General features: G+C 47.1%; 1 protein-coding gene across 1 annotated transcript in view; it reads left to right on the forward strand.

Moving 5' to 3' along the window:
- LOC139584111 (disintegrin and metalloproteinase domain-containing protein 10-like) overlaps positions 1-21,650 on the forward strand; it is a gene marked incomplete at its 5' end in the record, with an annotated part of 42,107 nt that overhangs the window by 6,675 nt on the left and 13,782 nt on the right. Inside the window, 7 exons of the mRNA XM_071415618.1 lie at positions 1,880-2,061; positions 3,531-3,683; positions 3,944-4,127; positions 5,043-5,154; positions 7,444-7,664; positions 8,682-8,707; positions 9,166-9,284. Of these exons, the coding sequence (XP_071271719.1) occupies positions 1,880-2,061; positions 3,531-3,683; positions 3,944-4,127; positions 5,043-5,154; positions 7,444-7,664; positions 8,682-8,707; positions 9,166-9,284 (997 nt within the window). The remainder of the gene's footprint in view (positions 1-1,879; positions 2,062-3,530; positions 3,684-3,943; positions 4,128-5,042; positions 5,155-7,443; positions 7,665-8,681; positions 8,708-9,165; positions 9,285-21,650) is intronic.

Genomic DNA, 21,650 nt, shown 5'->3' on the forward strand with positions numbered 1-21,650 from the left:
TAGTCCAGGTCTGGGAGGAGATCCCTCAGGAGACCATCCGCCACCTCATCAGGAGCATGCCCAGGCGTTGTAGGGAGGTCATACAGGCACGTGGAGGCCACACACACTACTGAGCCTCATTTTGACTTGTTTTAAGGACATTACATCAAAGTTGGATCAGCCTGTAGTGTAGTTTTCCACTTTAATTTTGAGTGTGACTCCAAATCCAGACCTCCATGGGTTGATAAATTTGATTTCCATTGATAATTTTTGTGTGATTTTGTTGTCAGCACATTCAACTATGTAAAGAAAAAAGTATTTAATAAGAATATTTCATTCATTCAGATCTAGGATGTGTTATTTTAGTGTTCCCTTTATTTTTTTGAGCAGTGTATATATATATATATATATATAGTCCAGGGTGTGAATTTTTTTTAAACGCCATTTCTGTTAATTATCAGATTTAAATGGATATATGGGGTCCTGAATTAAAAACAATGGTTATGTAATAATAACAGTGAAATAAAGAATTGTGGAGACCCAATACTTTGGTCAATTTCAACTTATTTCCAGGGGAAATTGTGAGGTATTTGAAAAAAGTACAAGGGTGCCAATATTTTTTGGGCCACGACTGTATTGGCGTCAACATGGGCCAGCATCCCTCTTGAACGCTTTCGACACCTTGTAGAGTCAATGCCCTGACGAATTGAGGCTGTTCTGAGGGAGGGGGGGTGGGGGGGTGTTCCTAATGTTTGGTATACTTAGTTAGGAAGTTTCTGCATGAGTGCTTTGTAAATGAAAAGAAAGAAACCAACCTTGAACTTCAACTTCCTCACCGGCTCAGTGACATGTTTTGTTTTTTTAAATGACAGTTTGTCAACATGCCAGATGCTAAGATATTTGTAGGAAGGATCTCGCTCAATTTGTGTACCGTTCAAACTAGTCATTATGAATTAATTTAAGGCCTCCTAGCGGTCTAAGGCACTGCATCGCAGTGTTGCGGCATCACTACAGCCTGGGGTTCGATCCCAGGCTGTGTCACAACTGGGCCGTGAATGGGAGTTCCATAGCGCGGCGCACAATTGGCCCAGCGACGTCCGGGTTAGAGGAGGGTTTGGCCGGGGGGTGGGGCTTTACTTGGCTCATCGTGCTCTACTGACTCCTTGTGGCGGGCCGGGCGCCTGCAAGCTGATTTCGGTCATCAGTTGAGCGGTGTTTCCTCCGACACATTGGTGCAGCTGGCTTCCGGGTTAAGAAACACGGCTTGGCGGGGTCATGTTTCGGAGGACGCATGAATTGACCTTCGCCTCTCCCAGGCCTGTTGGGGAGTTGCAGCGATGAGACAAGATTGTAATTGGATCGCAATTGGGGAGAAAAATTATAATAATAAAATTAATAAATTAAAATCTGGGACCTTGAAAATGCATTTTGTTTGCATTGACCACTAACGTTAGCTCCAATAGTGACCTCTGCAGTCCTTGAAAATCAGATTTCAAATTTGAAAAGTATTGGCCAAACGATGGAGCAATGTAATACAACACTGCATCATTGTATTTACAGCATTACCAATGTTATTTATATAGATTGTAAACACTAGTGGGTCGAGTATCGAACCTTGGGGCACCCCTTTTTATGTAACTCAAGGAACTCCCGATTTCACCACAATCTACCTTGATGGCCTGAGTTCTGTCGTTGAGATAATTATGAAACCATCGGCAAGCATCAGTACCCAACCCTACCAAATTATTCAAGAGAATAACGTTGTGTACACACATTGAGAGTACAATTCTTACTATCTTCTAAGGCATTTGCAATGTAATTTACAACAAACATGGTAGCCATTAGTAGTACTACGTTTAAATCTATTCTAAAATCGAATTTGTCTCCATCCTCCTTACAGCATGACTCGGGGTCGGAGTGCACCCCGGGGGAGTCTAAGACGCAGGATAAGAAGGAGAAAGGGAACTACATCATGTACGCCCGGGCCACATCAGGAGACAAACTCAACAACAACAAGTTCTCCGTCTGTAGTGTCAGGAACATCAGCCAGGTCCTGGAGAAGAAGAGGGGAAGCTGCTTTGTCGGGATGTTTCCACTGCTGTCTATGGTGTTTAAAGCTGTTTTGTCGGGATGTTTCCACTGCTGTCTATGGTGTTTAAAGCTGCTTTGTCAGGATGTTTCCACTGCTGTCTATGGTGTTTAAAGCTGCTTTGTCGGGATGTTTCCACTGCTGTCTATGGTGTTTAAAGCTGCTTTGTCGGGATGTTTCCACTGCTGTCTATGGTGTTTAAAGCTGCTTTGTCGGGATGTTTCCACTGCTGTCTATGGTGTTTAAAGCTGCTTTGTCGGGATGTTTCCACTGCTGTCTATGTTGTTTAAAGCTGCTTTGTCGGGATGTTTCCACTGCTGTCTATGGTGTTTAAAGCTGCTTTGTCGGGATGTTTCCACTGCTGTCTATGGTGTTTAAAGCTGCTTTGTTCGGGATGTTTCCACTGCTGTCTATGTTGTTTAAAGCTGCTTTGTCGGGATGTTTCCACTGCTGTCTATGGTGTTTAAAGCTGCTTTGTCGGGATGTTTCCACTGCTGTCTATGGTGTTTAAAGCTGCTTTGTTCGGGATGTTTCCACTGCTGTCTATGGTGTTTAAAGCTGCTTTGTCGGGATGTTTCCACTGCTGTCTATGGTGTTTAATTAAAGCTGCTTTGTCGGGATGTTTCCACTGCTGTCTATGGTGTTTAAAGCTGCTTTGTCGGGATGTTTCCACTGCTGTCTATGGTGTTTAAAGCTGCTTTGTCGGTATGTTTCCACTGCTGTCTATGGTGTTTAAAGCTGCTTTGTCGGGATGTTTCCACTGCTGTCTATGGTGTTTAAAGCTGCTTTGTCGGGATGTTTCCACTGCTGTCTATGGTGTTTAAAGCTGCTTTGTCAGGATGTTTCCACTGCTGTCTATGGTGTTTAAAGCTGCTTTGTCGGGATGTTTCCACTGCTGTCTATGGTGTTTAAAGCTGCTTTGTCGGGATGTTTCCACTGCTGTCTATGGTGTTTAAAGCTGCTTTGTCGGGATGTTTCCACTGCTGTCTATAGTGTTTAAAGCTGCTTTGTCGGGATGTTTCCACTGCTGTCTATGGTGTTTAAAGCTGCTTTGTCGGGATGTTTCCACTGCTGTCTATGGTGTTTAAAGCTGCTTTGTCGGGATGTTTCCACTGCTGTCTATGGTGTTTAAAGCTGCTTTGTCGGGATGTTTCCACTGCTGTCTATGGTGTTTAAAGCTGCTTTGTCGGGATGTTTCCACTGCTGTCTATGGTGTTTGAGATTAGCCCTTAGTTTGGGTGTTTAAAGCTGTGTGTAAGGGTTGCAGAATTCTGGAAACTTCCAAGGTTTTTAGGAAATCGCTGTTGGAGGATTCCCGGAATCCTTCAACTTGGATTCCTGGAAAACCTTGGAATTTTGGTAAAGTATAGATGTTTGGAAATCTACGCTGTGTCACAGATAAAATGTGTTATTTTTAAATGTCATTTCCTAACGTGTGTGTGTTCTATCTGCCTCCTCATGCAGAGTCAGGCCAGCCCATCTGTGGTAATGGGTTAGTGGAACCAGGGGAGGAGTGTGACTGTGGATACAGCGATCAGTGCAGAGACCAGTGTTGCTATGACGCTGGGCAGCCTGACAACAGGAAGTGTAAACTAAAACCCAACAAAGTCTGCAGGTAAGATAAGGTAGCCCTTTTTTAAGAGCTGCGATACAGTACAATGCTATTCTGTTCTAGTTTTTTTTTCTTCTAACCTGTGGTGCAGGAAGTGACACAAACTAAGGGAAAGAATCTCCTGCACTCTTAGTTACCATGCAAATGTCATGGGAATTAAATTACTCAAATTGCCATGGATTAAAGTGTTAAAGTGTGCAGAGGCTTATTTCTGTCATTTAGTTATTTTAACCCTCCCCCCCCCCCCTCTCTCCCTCCCCCAGTCCTAGCCAGGGCCTGTGCTGTACTCCTGAGTGCTTCTATAAAGGTCGTAATGAGAAGTGTCGTGAAGAGTCTGAGTGTGCCCATCAGGGCATGTGTAACGGGGGTACGGCTCAGTGCCCCACCTCAGAACCCAAGGCCAACTTCACCGCCTGCCACGGAGAGACTCAAGTCTGCCTCAACGGGGTGAGTGGATACCTGGCTACCTGAAGTGTGTAGTTAAATACCTGGCTACTTTCAAGGTTGGGGGTCAATTCCATTTCAATTCCAGTCAATTCAGAAAGTATTCCAAATGTTCCTCATTTGAAAAGCATTGAAGAGAATTGGAATTTCAGTATACTTCCTGAATTTCAGTGTACTTCCTGAATTTCAGTGTACTTCCTGAACCCCCCCAACCCTACTGTCTGTCTGTCTACCAATTTATCAGTCACCACATATGAAGCTCCCTCCCTCACAGGAAAACATTGTAATGGCTGAGTGCCAAATCAAATCAAATTGTATTGGTTAGCATGGTTAACATGGTTAGCAGATGTTAATGCGAGTGTAGCGAAACGCTTGTAATTGAAACACCCCGCCTCTGTTTGGGTAAAAAGCTGACGGATCGGCCCGGATAAATGTAACCACTGTCAAATTCATGGACAGAGCTACGGATGCAAGGACTGACCATACATGATACAACCATTATAGTTGAACCATGTTATGAGGCTCTACAGTGTTTGTTTACGTTGGCGTTGTTTACAAACATTGGGGTCAAACAGACTTCTATGTTGGGTTCTGATGTGGTACGACAGTTGAGGCATTTATAAGTTCTATTCTTCAACAATCAATGGGTGTATGTGTCATCAATTTATAAGTAAAAAAATGGATGGAGCAACTAAGGATTCTAGCTTTAAAATAGTGATTGCTTGATGCTGCTTGACTGTAATATTTTATACTTAATCTCAAATACCAGGAACCTTTTTATTTTATTCACTTACAAATGCCTATGTTTGCTGAAATTCTACTTTTAGCTACACATGTCTACAATTCCAAAATAAAATACACCTTAAATATAAAAGTAATTTGAGTTTGACCCATCTCGTCCATGTGCTCCTCCTCCAGGGCTGCTCTGGCTCCATCTGTGAGAAGTATGGTCTGGAGGTCTGTACCTGTGCCAGCGTGGAGGGCAAGGACGAGACTGACGAGCTGTGCCACGTCTGCTGTAGCGAGAAGAGTGAGTCCTGCTTGTTTGTGTGTGTGTGTGTGTGTGTGTGTGTGTGTGTGTGTGTGTGTGTGTGTGTGTGTGTGTGTGTGTGTGTGTGTGTGTGTGTGTGTGTGTGTGTGTGTGTGTGTGTGTGTGTGTGTGTGTGTGTGTGTGTGTGTGTGTGTGTGTGTGTGTTGCCGCCTCAGGTCACTCTACCCCAAAGAGTGTGAGCACTACTCTCTTAACCGGATTCCTGACGTTTTAGAGGCATATTTCAGTAGTATTTTTTATTTTTTTTTTCACCTTTATTTAACCAGGTAGGCTAGTTGAGAACAAGTTCTCATTTGCAACTGCGACCTGGCCAAGATAAAGCATAGCAGTGTGAACAGACAACACAGAGTTACACATGGAGTAAACAATAAACAAGTCAATAACATGGTAGAAAAAAAAGAGAATCTATATACAATGTGTGCAAAAGGCATGAGGTAGGCAATAAATCGAATAATTACAATTTAGCAGATTAACACTGGAGTGATAAATCATCAGATGATCATGTGCAAGAAGAGATACTGGTGTGCAAAAGAGCAGAAAAGTAAATAAATAAAAGCAGTATGGGGGGTGAGGTAGGTAAATTGGGTGGGTAGTTTACAGATGGACTATGTACAGCTGCAGCGATCGGTTAGCTGCTCGGATAGCAGATTTTTAAAGTTGTTGAGGGAGATAAAAGTCTCCAACTTCAGAGATTTTTGCAATTCGTTCCAGTCGCAGGCAGCAGAGAACTGGAAGGAAAGGCGTCCAAATGAGGTTTTAGCTTTAGGGATGATCAGTGAGATACACCTGCTGGAGCGCGTGCTGCGGGTGGGTGTAGCCATCGTGACCAGTGAACTGAGATAAGGCGGCACTTTACCTAGCATAGCCTTGTAGATGACCTGGAGCCAGTGGGTCTGACGACGAACATGTAGCGAGGGCCAGCCGACTAGAGCATACAGGTCGCAGTGGTGGGTCGTATAAGGTGCTTTGATAAACGAATGGCACTGTGATAAACTGCACAGTGTCGAATGGCACTGTGATAAACTGCATCCAGTTTGCTGAGTAGAGTGTTGGAAGCTATTTTGTAGATGACATCGCCGAAGTCGAGGATCGGTAGGATAGTCAGTTTTACTAGGGTAAGTTTGGCGGCGTGAGTGAAGGAGGCTTTGTTGCGGAATATTATGTCCTGACGTTAACATTAACATGTTTTAGGGGGCATATTTCAGTGCTATTATGTCCTGACGTTAACATTAACACGTTTTAGGGGCATATTTCAGTGGTATTATGTCCTGACGTTAACATTAACATGTTTTAGGGGCATATTTCAGTAGTATTAAGTCCTTTTCAGCAGGGTTGCAAAATTCTAGATACTTTCCCAAAGTTGCTGCGTTTTTCAGCATTCCCAGTTGGAGCATTCCCAGTTGGAGCATTCCCAGTTGCAGCATTCCCAGTTGGAGCATTCCCAGTTGGAGCATTCCCAGTTGGAGCATTCCCAGTTGCAGTATTCCCAGTTGGAGCATTCCCAGTTGCAGTATTCCCAGTTGGAGCATTCCCAGTTGGAGCATTCCCAGTTGGAGCATTCCCAGTTGGAGCATTCCCAGTTGGAGCATTCCCAGTTGCAGCATTCCCAGTTGGAGCATTCCCAGTTGGAGCATTCCCAGTTGGAGCATTCCCAGTTGGAGCATTCCCAGTTGGAGCATTCCCAGTTGCAGTATTCCCAGTTGGAGCATTCCCAGTTGGAGCATTCCCAGTTGGAGCATTCCCAGTTGGAGCATTCCCAGTTGCAGTATTCCCAGTTGGAGCATTCCCAGTTGGAACATTCCCTCGTGATTCTGGGAATACTCCAATCCAGGTTTTCTGAAAAACCAAGTAACTTTTCTGGAATTTTTCAGCCTTACTTTTACCACCTTGTATAACAATCACCTTGTATGACAACTACATTGTATAACAATCACCTTGTATGACAACTACATTGTATGACAACTACATTGTATGACAAGGTTTTTAAAGGGCTTTGGGATTATTTATGTAATGAATAGTTAGAGCGTCGGATCAGTAACTGTAAAGGTTGCCGGATCGAATCCCTGAGCTGACAAGGTAAAAATCTGTCGTTCTGCCCCCAGAACAAGGCATTTAACCCACTGTTCCCCGGTAGGCCGTCATTGTAAATAAGAATTTGTTCTTAACTGACTTGCCAAGTTTAATAAAGGTTAAATAAAGGTTAAATAAAGGTTAAATAAATGACTAGTGCTATAAAATGTATTATTAGTTGATTGTCTTGTCTTGCAGTGAACCCCAACACCTGCAGCAGTACAGGCTCAGAGAAACTGGCCCGGTTCTTCAATAAGAAAATCACCACGCTGCCCGCGGGGTCTCCCTGCAACGACTTCAAGGGCTACTGTGAAGTGTTCATGAAGTGTCGGCTGGTGGACGCGGACGGCCCTCTGGCCAGACTGAAGAAGGCCATCTTCAACCCTGAGCTCTATGAAAACATTGCAGAGTGGATAGTGGTACGTAGCTTACTGACTGAGTGGATAGTGGTACGTAGCTTACTGACTGAGTGGATAGTGGTACGTACCTTACCGACTGAGTGGATAGTGGTACGTAGCTTACTGACTGAGTGGATAGTGGTACGTAGCTTACTGACTGGGTGGATAGTGGTACGTAGCTTACTGACTGAGTGGATAGTGGTACGTAGCTGAGTGGATAGTGGTACGTAGCTTACCGACTGAGTGGATAGTGGTACGTAGCTTACCGACTGAGTGGATAGTGGTACGTAGCTTACCGACTGAGTGGATAGTGGTACGTAACTTACCGACTGAGTGGATAGTGGTACGTAGCTTACCGACTGAGTGGATAGTGGTACGTAGCTTACCGACTGAGTGGATAGTGGTACGTAGCTTACCGACTGAGTGGATAGTGGTACGTAGCTTACCGACTGAGTGGATAGTGGTACGTAGCTTACCGACTGAGTGGATAGTGGTACGTAGCTTACCGACTGAGTGGATAGTGGTACGTAGCTTACCGACTGAGTGGATAGTGGTACGTAGCTTACCGACTGAGTGGATAGTGGTACGTAGCTTACCGACTGAGTGGATAGTGGTACGTAGCTTACCGATGTGTGGATAGTGGTACGTAGCTTACCGACTGAGTGGATAGTGGTACGTAGCTTACCGACTGAGTGGATAGTGGTACGTAGCTTACCGACTGAGTGGATAGTGGTACGTAGCTTACCGACTGAGTGGATAGTGGTACGTAGCTTACCGACTGAGTGGATAGTGGTACGTAGCTTACCGACTGAGTGGATAGTGGTACGTAGCTTACTGACTTACTATGTATTTCACTGATTTTGAAGAGAGAAAAAAGTCAGTCAGACGCATAAAGAAAACCATGGAGGACAGGAAGGCAAAGTGTTCCCATGTTGAACTAGTTCATGTGTCTGAAGGTAGAATTCTGCCTACTGTCAACACATTGTTCAACACTTTTATAAGCCATAAAATGCAAATTTTTCCCTACTTCCACTCCAGCTACAACTAGCACTGCAGCAGCACGAGTATAGCAACGTGTTTCGATAAGCTTTGTTGTCGATAAGCTTGTGTTGTTGTGCTGAACTAAAATATAAATGCAACATGTAAAAAGTGTGCACCTTGTGCTGGGGATAATAAAATGCTAATGTACAGTTTTGTCTCAAGTTTTGAGGGAGCGTGCAATTGGCATGCTGACTGCAGGAATGTCCACCAGAGCTGTTGCTAGAGAATTTAATGTTCATTTCTCTACCATAAGCTAGAGAATTTAATGTTCATTTCTCTACCATAAGCCACAACGTCGTTTTAGAGAATTTGGCAGTACGTCCAACCGACCAGTCAGACGCATGCATAAAGAATACCATGGAGGATAACACAAAAACAATTGTATTTTCTTTGTGGACTCTAGTGGACAGATGTTGTTAGAAGTTGTGTGTGTTTATGAAAAATATATCTCCATTTCTTTGTGTTTTTCTTCTGGTTCCAGGCTCACTGTGCTGTTGATGGGCATCGCTCTGATCATGCTGATGGCTGGCTTCATTAAGATCTGTAGTGTCCACACTCCCTCCAGCAACCCCAAACTGCCCCCACCCAAACCACTACCAGGTGAGTCTCGGCACCACCTCTAGCAACCCCAAACCACTAACAGGTGAGTCTCTCTCTAGCAACCCCAAACCACTACCAGGTGAGTCTCGGCACCCCCTCTAGCAACCCCAAACCACTACCAGGTGAGTCTCGGCACCCCCTCTAGCAACCCCAAACCACTACCAGGTGAGTCTCCACACCCCCTCTAGCAACCCCAAACCACTACCAGGTGAGTCTCCAAACCCCCTCTAGCAACCCCAAACCACTACCAGGTGAGTCTCGGCACCCCGTCTAGCAACCCCAAACCACTACCAGGTGAGTCTCGTCACCCCCTCTAGCAACCCCAAACCACTACCAGGTGAGTCTCGGCACCCCCTCTAGCAACCCCAAACCACTACCAGGTGAGTCTCGGCACCCCCTCTAGCAACCCCAAACCACTACCAGGTGAGTCTCGGCACCCCCTCTAGCAACCCCAAACCACTACCAGGTGAGTCTCCAAACCCCCTCTAGCAACCCCAAACCACTACCTTGTGAGTCTCGGCACCCCGTCTAGCAACCCCAAACCACTACCAGGTGAGTCTCGTCACCCCCTCTAGCAACCCCAAACCACTACCAGGTGAGTCTCGGCACCCCCTCTAGCAACCCCAAACCACTACCAGGTGAGTCTCGGCACCCCCTCTAGCAACCCCAAACCACTACCAGGTGAGTCTCGGCACCCCCTCTAGCAACCCCAAACCACTACCAGGTGAGTCTCGGCACCCCCTCTAGCAACCCCAAACCACTACCAGGTGAGTCTCCGCACCCCCTCTAGCAACCCCAAACCACTACCAGGTGAGTCTCCACACCCCCTCTAGCAACCCCAAACCACTACCAGGTGAGTCTCCACACCCCCTCTAGCAACCCCAAACCACTACCAGGTGAGTCTCCACACCCCCTCTAGCAACCCCAAACCACTACCAGGTGAGTCTCGGCACCCCCTCTAGCAACCCCAAACCACTACCAGGTGAGTCTCGGCACCCCCTCTAGCAACCCCAAACCACTACCAGGTGAGTCTCGGCACCCCCTCTAGCAACCCCAAACCACTACCAGGTGAGTCTCGGCACCCCCTCTAGCAACCCCAAACCACTACCAGGTGAGTCTCGGCACCCCCTCTAGCAACCCCAAACCACTACCAGGTGAGTCTCGGCACCCCCTCTAGCAACCCCAAACCACTACCAGGTGAGTCTCGGCACCCCCTCTAGCAACCCCAAACCACTACCAGGTGAGTCTCGGCACCCCCTCTAGCAACCCCAAACCACTACCAGGTGAGTCTCGGCACCCCCTCTAGCAACCCCAAACCACTACCAGGTGAGTCTCGGCACCCCCTCTAGCAACCCCAAACCACTACCAGGTGAGTCTCCACACCCCCTCTAGCAACCCCAAACCACTACCAGGTGAGTCTCGGCACCCCCTCTAGCAACCCCAAACCACTACCAGGTGAGTCTCGACACCCCCTCTAGCAACCCCAAACCACTACCAGGTGAGTCTCGGCACCCCCTCTAGCAACCCCAAACCACTACCAGGTGAGTCTCGGCACCCCCTCTAGCAACCCCAAACCACTACCAGGTGAGTCTCGGCACCCCCTCTAGCAACCCCAAACCACTACCAGGTGAGTCTCGGCACCCCCTCTAGCAACCCCAAACCACTACCAGGTGAGTCTCGGCACCCCCTCTAGCAACCCCAAACCACTACCAGGTGAGTCTCAGCACCCCATGCTGCAAATCTTCAAATGAATGGGTTGTGAAAAATGTATTTGTTTTCAGGCTGGTTGTAATGGTGCTAACTAGGTACCAGGCTAAAGCTAGCTACCCCATAAGTTGCTGTCGAACAAATGATACTTTATTACCAACGTGGTATTGTAAACACATCGTTCGTGGCCCGGTGTTTGCTTGTTTGCAGACTTTTTTGTACAGCTTTGACAGTGCTACTGTATCTTTTTTGACACACAAAGACCCAAACGGCGTTCCATAGTATGTATGTCGTGAAGCTAATAGCAGTGACGCTATTACTGTGTAACTCCGGTAGGGCAACATCTGAAAAATAGCGCACTTGGTAGTGTGTACCGGTACTCGACCAGTCGGCGAAAGCCAACATCACCCACGACAGAGAACGGTTTATTGTCAAGGGCAAAGAATTCCATTATCTTAGCTTTAATGGATTTCGCCTTTTGAGTTGCCTCGCTGAAATGTTGCTACTCTTTCAAATGACTGCTCGACTTGTTGACAGCTCAATCCAAACAGCAGACATTGTTGGCTAGGTTAGGAATGCTGTGTTGCACGTGTAGCGCTACATTTTACGTGGCGTCATTACGTCATCTACCTACGTTATATAGGTATTCATGTCAGCTTTGACGTCGGTTTTACAAATCGGGGCATTAAACTAGACATCGGGCCGATACCGATGTTGTCATTTTTAGCTAATATCGTCCGATACCGATATATCATGCATCCCTAGTATTAACCCTGACTTTAAAAAAATGTAAGCCTTATGCAACATTGACCTATTTAAAAACAGTTCTGTAGAAATGAGGATTGTGCAGTAGGTTTATAGGCCCAATACATTATTACTGCATATTGTCTTGGCTTGAATTGCCCTGCCAGTGTTTTTTAAAATTTCTTCTAAGACCTGTAAGGTATATGATCACACTGGTAATAGATCGTTTGTTATCTTCTTATGGCTGCAATCCCGTTAACGGGATGATATGATATAAGCCAGTGAAAGTGCAGGGCGCCAAATTCAAACAACAGAAATCTCATAATTAAAATTCCTCAGACATACAAGTGTCTTATACCATTTTAAAGGTAATCTTGTTGTTAATCCCACCAAAGTGTCCGATTTCAAATAGGCTTTACAGCGAAAGCACCACAAACGATTATGTTAGGTCACCGCAAAATCACAGACAAACACAGTAATTTTTCCAGCCAAAGACAGGAGTCACAAAAAGCAGAAATAGAGATAAAATTAATCACTAACCTTTGATGATCTTCATCAGATGACACTCATAGGACTTCATGTTACACAATACATATATGTTTTGTTCGATAAAGCTCATATTTATATCCAAAAACCTCAGTTTACATTGGCGCTATGTTCAGAAATGCCAAATAACATACATACTCATCATAAACTTTGATGATAGATACATGTTTTACATAGAATTAAAGATACACTTGTTCTTAATGCAACCGCTGTGTCAGATTTCAAAAGCTTTACGGCAAAAGCACAATATTCAATAATCTGAGAACAGCGTTCAGCCACAAAATGAAGCCATACAGTTACCTGCCAAATTGTGCAGTCAACAAAACTCATAAAAAGCATTATAAATCTTCACTTACCTTTGCTGATCTTCGTCGGAATGCACTCCCAGGACTCCCACTTCCACAATAAATGTTTGTTTTGTTCGGTAATGTCCATTTATGTCCAAATAGCTATTTTTGTTAGCGTGTTTGGTAAACAAATCCAAAGTCAGGAAGCGCGTTCACTAAAAGCAGACGAAATGTAAAAAAGTTCCGTAACAGTCAGTAGAAACATGTCAAACTATGTATTGAATCAATCTTTAGAATGTTTTTAACATAAATCTTCAGTAACGTTCCAACCGGAGAATTACATTGACTTCAGATGTGCGATGGAACAGAGCTCCCTCTCATGTGAACGCCCATGGTCAGAGCATGGTCACCTCATGGCAGACCTGACTAATTCCTGTCTCCTTCGGCACCACCTCACAGTAGAGGCATCAGACAAGGTTCTACAGACTGTTGACATCTAGTGGAAGCCGTAGGAAGTGCAAACTCATCCATATCCCACTGTGTATTCAATAGGGGCTTGGTTGAAAATCGACCAACCTCAGAATTCCCACTTCCTGTTTGGATTTTTTCTCAGGTTTTTGCCTGCCATATGAGTTCTGTTATACTCACAGACATCATTCAAACAGTTTTAGAAACTTCAGAGTGTTTAAGTGTAAGTGATAACGTACTTTATTTTTTTACTGGACTGATGGTCTGCATCTGATGGTCCGTCTGAGGGGAGGGAGCAGCGGTGAGGCTGCCTCATCTGATGGTCAGTCTGAGAGGAGGGAGCAGCGGTGAGGCTGCCTCATCTGATGGTCAGTCTGAGGGGAGGGAGCAGCGGTGAGGCTGCCTCATCTGATGGTCAGTCTGAGGGGAGGGAGCAGCGGTGAGGCTGACTCATCTGATGGTCAGTCTGAGGGGAGGGAGCAGCGGTGAGGCTGACTCATCTGATGGTCAGTCTGAGGGGAGGGAGCAGCGGTGAGGCTGCCTCATCTGATGGTCAGTCTGAGAGGAGGGAGCAGCGGTGAGGCTGTCTCATCTGATGGTCAGTCTGAGAGGAGGGAGCAGCGGTGAGGCTGACTCATCTGATGGTCAGTCTGAGAGGAGGGAGCAGCGGTGAGGCTGACTCATCTGATGGTCAGTCTGAGGGGAGGGAGGGAGCAGCGGTAAGGCTGACTCATCTGATGGTCAGTCTGAGGGGAGGGAGCAGCGGTGAGGCTGCCTCATCTGATGGTCAGTCTGAGAGGAGGGAGCAGCGGTGAGGCTGTCTCATCTGATGGTCAGTCTGAGAGGAGGGAGCAGCGGTGAGGCTGACTCATCTGATGGTCAGTCTGAGAGGAGGGAGCAGCGGTGAGGCTGCCTCATCTGATGGTCAGTCTGAGGGGAGGGGGGGAGCAGCGGTGAGGCTGACTCATCTGATGGTCAGTCTGAGAGGAGGGAGGGAGCAGCGGTAAGGCTGACTCATCTGATGGTCAGTCTGAGGGGAGGGAGCAGCGGTGAGGCTGCCTCATCTGATGGTCAGTCTGAGAGGAGGGAGCAGCGGTGAGGCTGTCTCATCTGATGGTCAGTCTGAGAGGAGGGAGCAGCGGTGAGGCTGACTCATCTGATGGTCAGTCTGAGAGGAGGGAGCAGCGGTGAGGCTGCCTCATCTGATGGTCAGTCTGAGGGGAGGGGGGGAGCAGCGGTGAGGCTGACTCATCTGATGGTCAGTCTGAGAGGAGGGAGCAGCGGTGAGGCTGCCTCATCTGATGGTCAGTCTGAGAGGAGGGAGCAGCGGTGAGGCTGCCTCATCTGATGGTCAGTCTGAGGGGAGGGAGCAGCGGTGAGGCTGACTCATCTGATGGTCAGTCTGAGGGGAGGGAGGGAGCAGCGGTGAGGCTGCCTCATCTGATGGTCAGTCTGAGAGGAGGGAGCAGCGGTGAGGCTGCCTCATCTGATGGTCAGTCTGAGAGGAGGGAGCAGCGGTGAGGCTCTCTCACTTGACTCACCGTCCCGCCGCTCCCCGCTGAGAAAAGGGTACTCAGTCTTCCAGCTGATGACGCAAATCAAGTCGAACTGCATGCAGAAATTAATGATGTTACTCATATGACCAGAGAAGTGAAATATTCCTGGATATTAAAAAAAGTCAAGCCGGAAGACGCCAATAATTCGCTGAACAAAAATATAAATGCAACGATGTCAACGATTTTACTGAGTTACAGTTCATAGAAGGAAATCAGTAAATTGACATAAATTCATTAGGCCCTAATCTATGGATTTCACATGACTGGGAATACAGATATACATCTGTTGGTCACAGATACCTTAAACAAAAAGGGTAGGGGCGTGGATCAGAAACCCAGTCAAAACCAGGCACACTTCTCCAGCATGCCGGTGGCCATCGAAGGTGAGCATTTGCCCACTGAAGTCTGTTACGACGCCGAACTGCAGTCAGGTCAAGACCCTGGTGAGGACACCGAGCATGCAGATGAGCGTCCCTGAGATAGTTTCTGACAGTTTGTGCAGAAATCCTTCAGTTGTGCAAATCCACACTTTCATCAGATGTCTAGGTGGCTGGTCTCAGATAATCCCGCAGGTGAAGAAGCCGGATGTGGAGGTCCTGGGCTGGCGTGGATACACATGGTCTGCGGTTGTGAGCGCGGTTGGACGTACTGCCAAATTCTCTAAAACGACGTTGGAGGTGGCTTATGGTAAAGAAATGAACATTACATTCTCTAGCAACAGCTCTGGTGGACATTCCTGCAGTCAACATGCCAGTTGCACGCTCCCTCAACTTGAGACATCTGTGGCATTTTGTTGTGACAAAACTGCTCATTTTAGTGGCATTTTATTGTCCCCAGCACAAGGTGCACCTGCGTAATGATCATGCTGTTTAATCAGCTTCTTGATATGCCACACCTGTCAGGTGGATGGATTATCTTGGCAAAGGAGAAATGCTCACTAACAGGGATGTAAACAAATTTGTGCACAAAATCTGAGAGAAATAAGCTTTTTGTGCGTATGAAACATTTCAGGGATCTTCTATTTCAGTTCATGAAACATGGGACCAACACTTTTTACATGTTGCGTTTATATTTTAGTTCAGCACAACAACACAAGCTTATCGAAACACGTTGCTATACTCATGCTGCTGCAGTGCTAATTGTAGCTTGAGTGGAAGTAGGGAAATGTGCATTTTATGGCTTATAAAAGTGTTGAACAAGATGTTGACAGTGCTGAATAGCAACTTAAACATACATTTACTCATAAAAACAGCAGCTTTATTCGTTGAGTCTCTCTCTAGTCATGGTCTGAAACGTTTTAATCTCACAGTATCATCTTTGCTGTGTACTTTTTTTTTTACAGTGTCTGGATTCAGGAAACTGTGCAGACAAGGTGATTTGAGATTTCTGATTGCTCAGCGGTAGGCCTATAGGTGCACTTGAGTTGCTCTCTGGGCCTGCCGGGTAGGCAGAGTTCTACCTTCAGACACATGAACTGGTTCAGGTGAGTCTCCACACCCCCTCTAGCAACCCCAAACCACTACCAGGTGAGTCTCCAAACCCCCTCTAGCAACCCCAAACCACTACCAGGTGAGTCTCGGCACCCCGTCTAGCAACCCCAAACCACTACCAGGTGAGTCTCGTCACCCCCTCTATCAACCCCAAACCACTACCAGGTGAGTCTCGGCACCCCCTCTAGCAACCCCAAACCACTACCAGGTGAGTCTCGGCACCCCCTCTAGCAACCCCAAACCACTACCAGGTGAGTCTCGGCACCCCCTCTAGCAACCCCAAACCACTACCAGGTGAGTCTCCAAACCCCCTCTAGCAACCCCAAACCACTACCAGGTGAGTCTCGGCACCCCGTCTAGCAACCCCAAACCACTACCAGGTGAGTCTCGTCACCCCCTCTAGCAACCCCAAACCACTACCAGGTGAGTCTCCACACCCCCTCTAGCAACCCCAAACCACTACCAGGTGAGTCTCCACACCCCCTCTAGCAACCCCAAACCACTACCAGGTGAGTCTCGGCACCCCCTCTAGCAACCCCAAACCACTACCAGGTGAGTCTCGGCACCCCCTCTAGCAACCCCAAACCACTACCAGGTGAGTCTCGGCACCCCCTCTAGCAACCCCAAACCACTACCAGGTGAGTCTCGGCACCCCCTCTAGCAACCCCAAACCACTACCAGGTGAGTCTCGGCACCCCCTCTAGCAACCCCAAACCACTACCAGGTGAGTCTCGGCACCCCCTCTAGCAACCCCAAACCACTACCAGGTGAGTCTCGGCACCCCCTCTAGCAACCCCAAACCACTACCAGGTGAGTCTCGGCACCCCCTCTAGCAACCCCAAACCACTACCAGGTGAGTCTCGGCACCCCCTCTAGAAACCCCAAACCACTACCAGGTGTGTCTCGGCACCCCCTCTAGCAACCCCAAACCACTACCAGGTGAGTCTCTGCACCCCCTCTAGCAACCCCAAACCACTACCAGGTGAGTCTCGGCACCCCCTCTAGCAACCCCAAACCACTACCAGGTGAGTCTCGGCACCCCCTCTAGCAACCCCAAACCACTACCAGGTGAGTCTCAGCACCCCATGCTGCAAATCTTCAAATGAATGGGTTGTGAAAAATGTATTTGTTTTCAGGCTGGTTGTAATGGTGCTAACTAGGTACCAGGCTAAAGCTAGCTACCCCAGAAGTTGCTGTCGAACAAATGATACTTTATTACCAACGTGGTATTGTAAACACATCGTTCGTGGCCCGGTGTTTGCTTGTTTGCAGACTTTTTTGTACAGCTTTGACAGTGCTACTGTATCTTTTTTGACACACAAAGACCCAAACGGCGTTCCATAGTATGTATGTCGTGAAGCTAATAGCAGTGACGCTATTACTGTGTAACTCCGGTAGGGCAACATCTGAAAAATAGCGCACTTGGTAGTGTGTACCGGTACTCGACCAGTCGGCGAAAGCCAACATCACCCACGACAGAGAACGGTTTATTGTCAAGGGCAAAGAATTCCATTATCTTAGCTTTAATGGATTTCGCCTTTTGAGTTGCCTCGCTGAAATGTTGCTACTCTTTCAAATGACTGCTCGACTTGTTGACAGCTCAATCCAAACAGCAGACATTGTTGGCTAGGTTAGGAATGCTGTGTTGCACGTGTAGCGCTACATTTTACGTGGCATCATTAAAATCAAATCAAATCAAATTTATTAGTCACATACACATGGTTAGCAGATGTTAATGCGAGTGTAGCGAAATGCTTGTGCTTCTAGTTCCGACAATGCAGTAATAACAACAAGTAATCTAACCTAACAATTCCGCAACTACTACCTTATACACGCAAGTGTAAAGGGATAAAGAATATGTACATAAAGATATATGAATGAGTGATGGTACAGACGGCATAGGCAAGGTGCAGTAGATGGTATAGAGTACGGTATATACCTATGAGATGAGTACTGTAGGGTATGTAAACATAAAGTGGCATAGTTTAAAGTGGCTAGTGGTCCATGTATTACATAAGATGGCGAGATGCAGTAGATGATATAGAGTACAGTATATACATATACATAAGAGATGTGTAATGTAGGGTATGTAAACATTATATTAGGTGGCATTGTTTAAAGTGGCTGGTGGTACATTTTTACATAATTTCCATCAATTCCCATTTTTAAGGTGGCTGGAGCTGAGTCAGTTTGTTGGCAGCGGCCGCTAAATGTTAGTGGTGGCTGTTTAACAGTCTGATGGCCTTGAGATAGAAGCTGTTTTTCAGTCTCTCGGTCCCTGCTTGGATGCACCTGTACTGACCTCGCCTTCTGGATGATAGCGGGGTGAACAGGTAGTGGCTTGGGTGGTTGTTGTCCTTGATGATCTTTATGGCCTTCCTGTGACATCGGGTGGTGTAGGTGTCCTGGAGGGCAGGTAGTTTGCCCCGGGTGATGCGTTCTGCCGACCTCACTACCCTCTGGAGAGCCTTACGGTTGTGTGCGGAGCAGTTGCCGTACCAGGCGGTGATACAGCCCGACAGGATGCTCTCGATTGTGCATCTGTAGAAGTTTGTGAGTGCTTTTGGTGACAAGCCGAATTTCTTCAGCCTCCTGAGGTTGAAGAGGCGCTGCTGCGCCTTCTTCACAACGCTGTCTGTGTGGGTGGACCAATTCAGTTTGTCCGTGATGTGTACACCGAGGAACTTAAAACTTTCCACCTTCTCCACTACTGACCCGTCGATGTGGATAGGGGGGAGCTCCCTCTGCTGTTTCCTGAAGTCCACAATCATCTCCTTTGTTTTGTTGACGTTGAGTGTGAGGTTATTTTCCTGACACCACACTCCGAAGGCCCTCACCTCCTCCCTGTAGGCCGTCTCGTCGTTGTTGGTAATCAAGCCTACCACTGTAGTGTCGTCCGCAAACTTGATGATTGAGTTGGAGGCGTGCATGGCCACGCAGTCGTGGGTGAACAGGGAGTACAGGAGAGGGCTCAGAACGCACCCTTGTGGGGCCCCAGTGTTGAGGATCAGCGGGGTGGAGATGTTGTTACCTACCCTCACCACCTGGGGGCGGCCCGTCAGGAAGTCCAGGACCCAGTTGCACAGGGCGGGGTCGAGGCCCAGGGTCTCGAGCTTGATGACGAGTTTGGAGGGTACTATGGTGTTAAATGCTGAGCTGTAGTCGATGAACAGCATTCTCACATAGGTATTCCTCTTGTCCAGATGGGTTAGGGCAGTGTGCAGTGTGGTTGCGATTGCGTCGTCTGTGGACCTATTGGGTCGGTAAGCAAATTGGAGTGGGTCTAGGGTGTCCGGTAGGGTGGAGGTGATATGGTCCTTGACTAGTCTCTCAAAGCACTTCATGATGACGGAAGTGAGTGCTACGGGGCGGTAGTCGTTTAGCTCAGTTACCTTAGCTTTCTTGGGAACAGGAACAAGGGTGGCCCTCTTGAAGCATGTGGGAACAGCAGACTGGGCTAAGGATTGATTGAATATGTCCGTAAACACACCAGCCAGCTGGTCTGCGCATGCTCTGAGGACGCGGCTGGGAATGCCGTCTGGGCCTGCAGCCTTGCGAGGGTTAACACGTTTAAATGTTTTACTCACCTCGGCTGCAGTGAAGGAGAGCCCGCAGGTTTTGGTAGTGGGCCGTGTCAGTGGCACTGTATTATCCTCAAAGCGGGCAAAAAAGGTATTTAGCCTGTCTGGGAGCAAGACATCCTGATCCGCGACGGGGCTGCTTTTCTTTTTGTAATCCGTGATAGACTGTAGACCCTGCCACATACCCCTTGTGTCTGAGCTGTTGAATTGCGATTCAATTTTGTCTCTGTACTGGGACTTAGCCTGTTTGATAGCCTTGCGGAGAGAATAGCTACACTGTGTGTATTCGGTCATGTTTCCGGTCACCTTGCCCTGGTTAAAAGCAGTGGTTCGCGCTTTCAGTTTCACGCGAATGCTGCCGTTAATCCACGGTTTCTGGTTTGGGAATGTTTTAATCGTTGCTCTGGGTACGACATCGTCAATGCACTTCCTAATGAACTCGCTCACCGAATCTGCATATTCATCATTGTTGTTGTTGGACGCCGTGCGGAACATATTCCAATCCGCGTGATCAAAGCAGTCTTGAAGCGTGGATTCAGATTGGTCGGACCAGCGTTGAACAGACCTGAGCGCGGGAGCTTGTAGTTTTAATTTCTGTTTGTAGGCTGGAATCAACAAAATGGAGTCGTGGTCAGCTTTTCCGAAAGGAGGCCGGGGGAGGGCCTTATATGCGTCGCGGAAGTTAGTATAACAATGGTCCAGAGTTCTGCCAGCCCTGGTCGGACAATCGATGTGCTGATAGAATTTAGGGAGTTTTGTTTTTAGATTAGCCTTGTTAAAATCCCCAGCTACGATGAATGCAGCCTCAGGGTGTGTGGTTTCCAGTTTACAGAGAGTCAGATAGAGTTCGTTCAGGGCCATCGATGTGTCTGCTTGGGGGGGAATATATACGGCTGTGATTATGACCGAAGTGAATTCCCTTGGTAGATAATGCGGTCTACATTTGATTGTGAGGAGTTCTAGATCAGGTGAACAGAATGACTTTAGTTCCTGAGTGTTGTTATGATGGTCACACCACGTCTCGTTAATCATGAGGCATACCCCCCCGCCCCTCTTCTTACCAGAAAGATGTATGTTTCTGTCTGCGCGATGCGTGAAGAAACCAGCTGGCTGCACCGACTCCGTTAGCGTCTTTTCAGTTAGCCATGTTTCCGTGAAGCAGAGCACGTTGCAATCCCTGATGTCTCTCTCGAATGTTACCCGTGCTCGGATTTCATCGACCTTATTCTCAAGAGACTGGACATTGGCGAGTAGTATGCTAGGGAGTGGAGCGCGATGTGCTCGTCTCCGAAGCCTGACCAGGAGACCGCTACGTTTGCCCCTTTTTCGGCGTCGTGTAGCTTTACGTCATCTACCTACGTTATATAGGTATTCATGTCAGCTTTGACGTCGGTTTTACAAATCGGGGCATTAAACTAGACATCGGGCCGATACCGATGTTGTCATTTTTAGCTAATATCGTCCGATACCGATATATCATGCATCCCTAGTATTAACCCTGACTTTAAAAAAATGTAAGCCTTATGCAACATTGACCTATTTAAAAACAGTTCTGTAGAAATGAGGATTGTGCAGTAGGTTTATAGGCCCAATACATTATTACTGCATATTGTCTTGGCTTGAATTGCCCTGCCAGTGTTTTTTAAAATTTCTTCTAAGACCTGTAAGGTATATGATCACACTGGTAATAGATCGTTTGTTATCTTCTTATGGCTGCAATCCCGTTAACGGGATGATATGATATAAGCCAGTGAAAGTGCAGGGCGCCAAATTCAAACAACAGAAATCTCATAATTAAAATTCCTCAGACATACAAGTGTCTTATACCATTTTAAAGGTAATCTTGTTGTTAATCCCACCAAAGTGTCCGATTTCAAATAGGCTTTACAGCGAAAGCACCACAAACGATTATGTTAGGTCACCGCAAAATCACAGACAAACACAGTAATTTTTCCAGCCAAAGACAGGAGTCACAAAAAGCAGAAAT

Source organism: Salvelinus alpinus, chromosome 9 (assembly GCF_045679555.1).
Source record: "Salvelinus alpinus chromosome 9, SLU_Salpinus.1, whole genome shotgun sequence".
In the NCBI taxonomy this organism is placed as follows: Eukaryota; Metazoa; Chordata; class Actinopteri; order Salmoniformes; family Salmonidae; genus Salvelinus; species Salvelinus alpinus.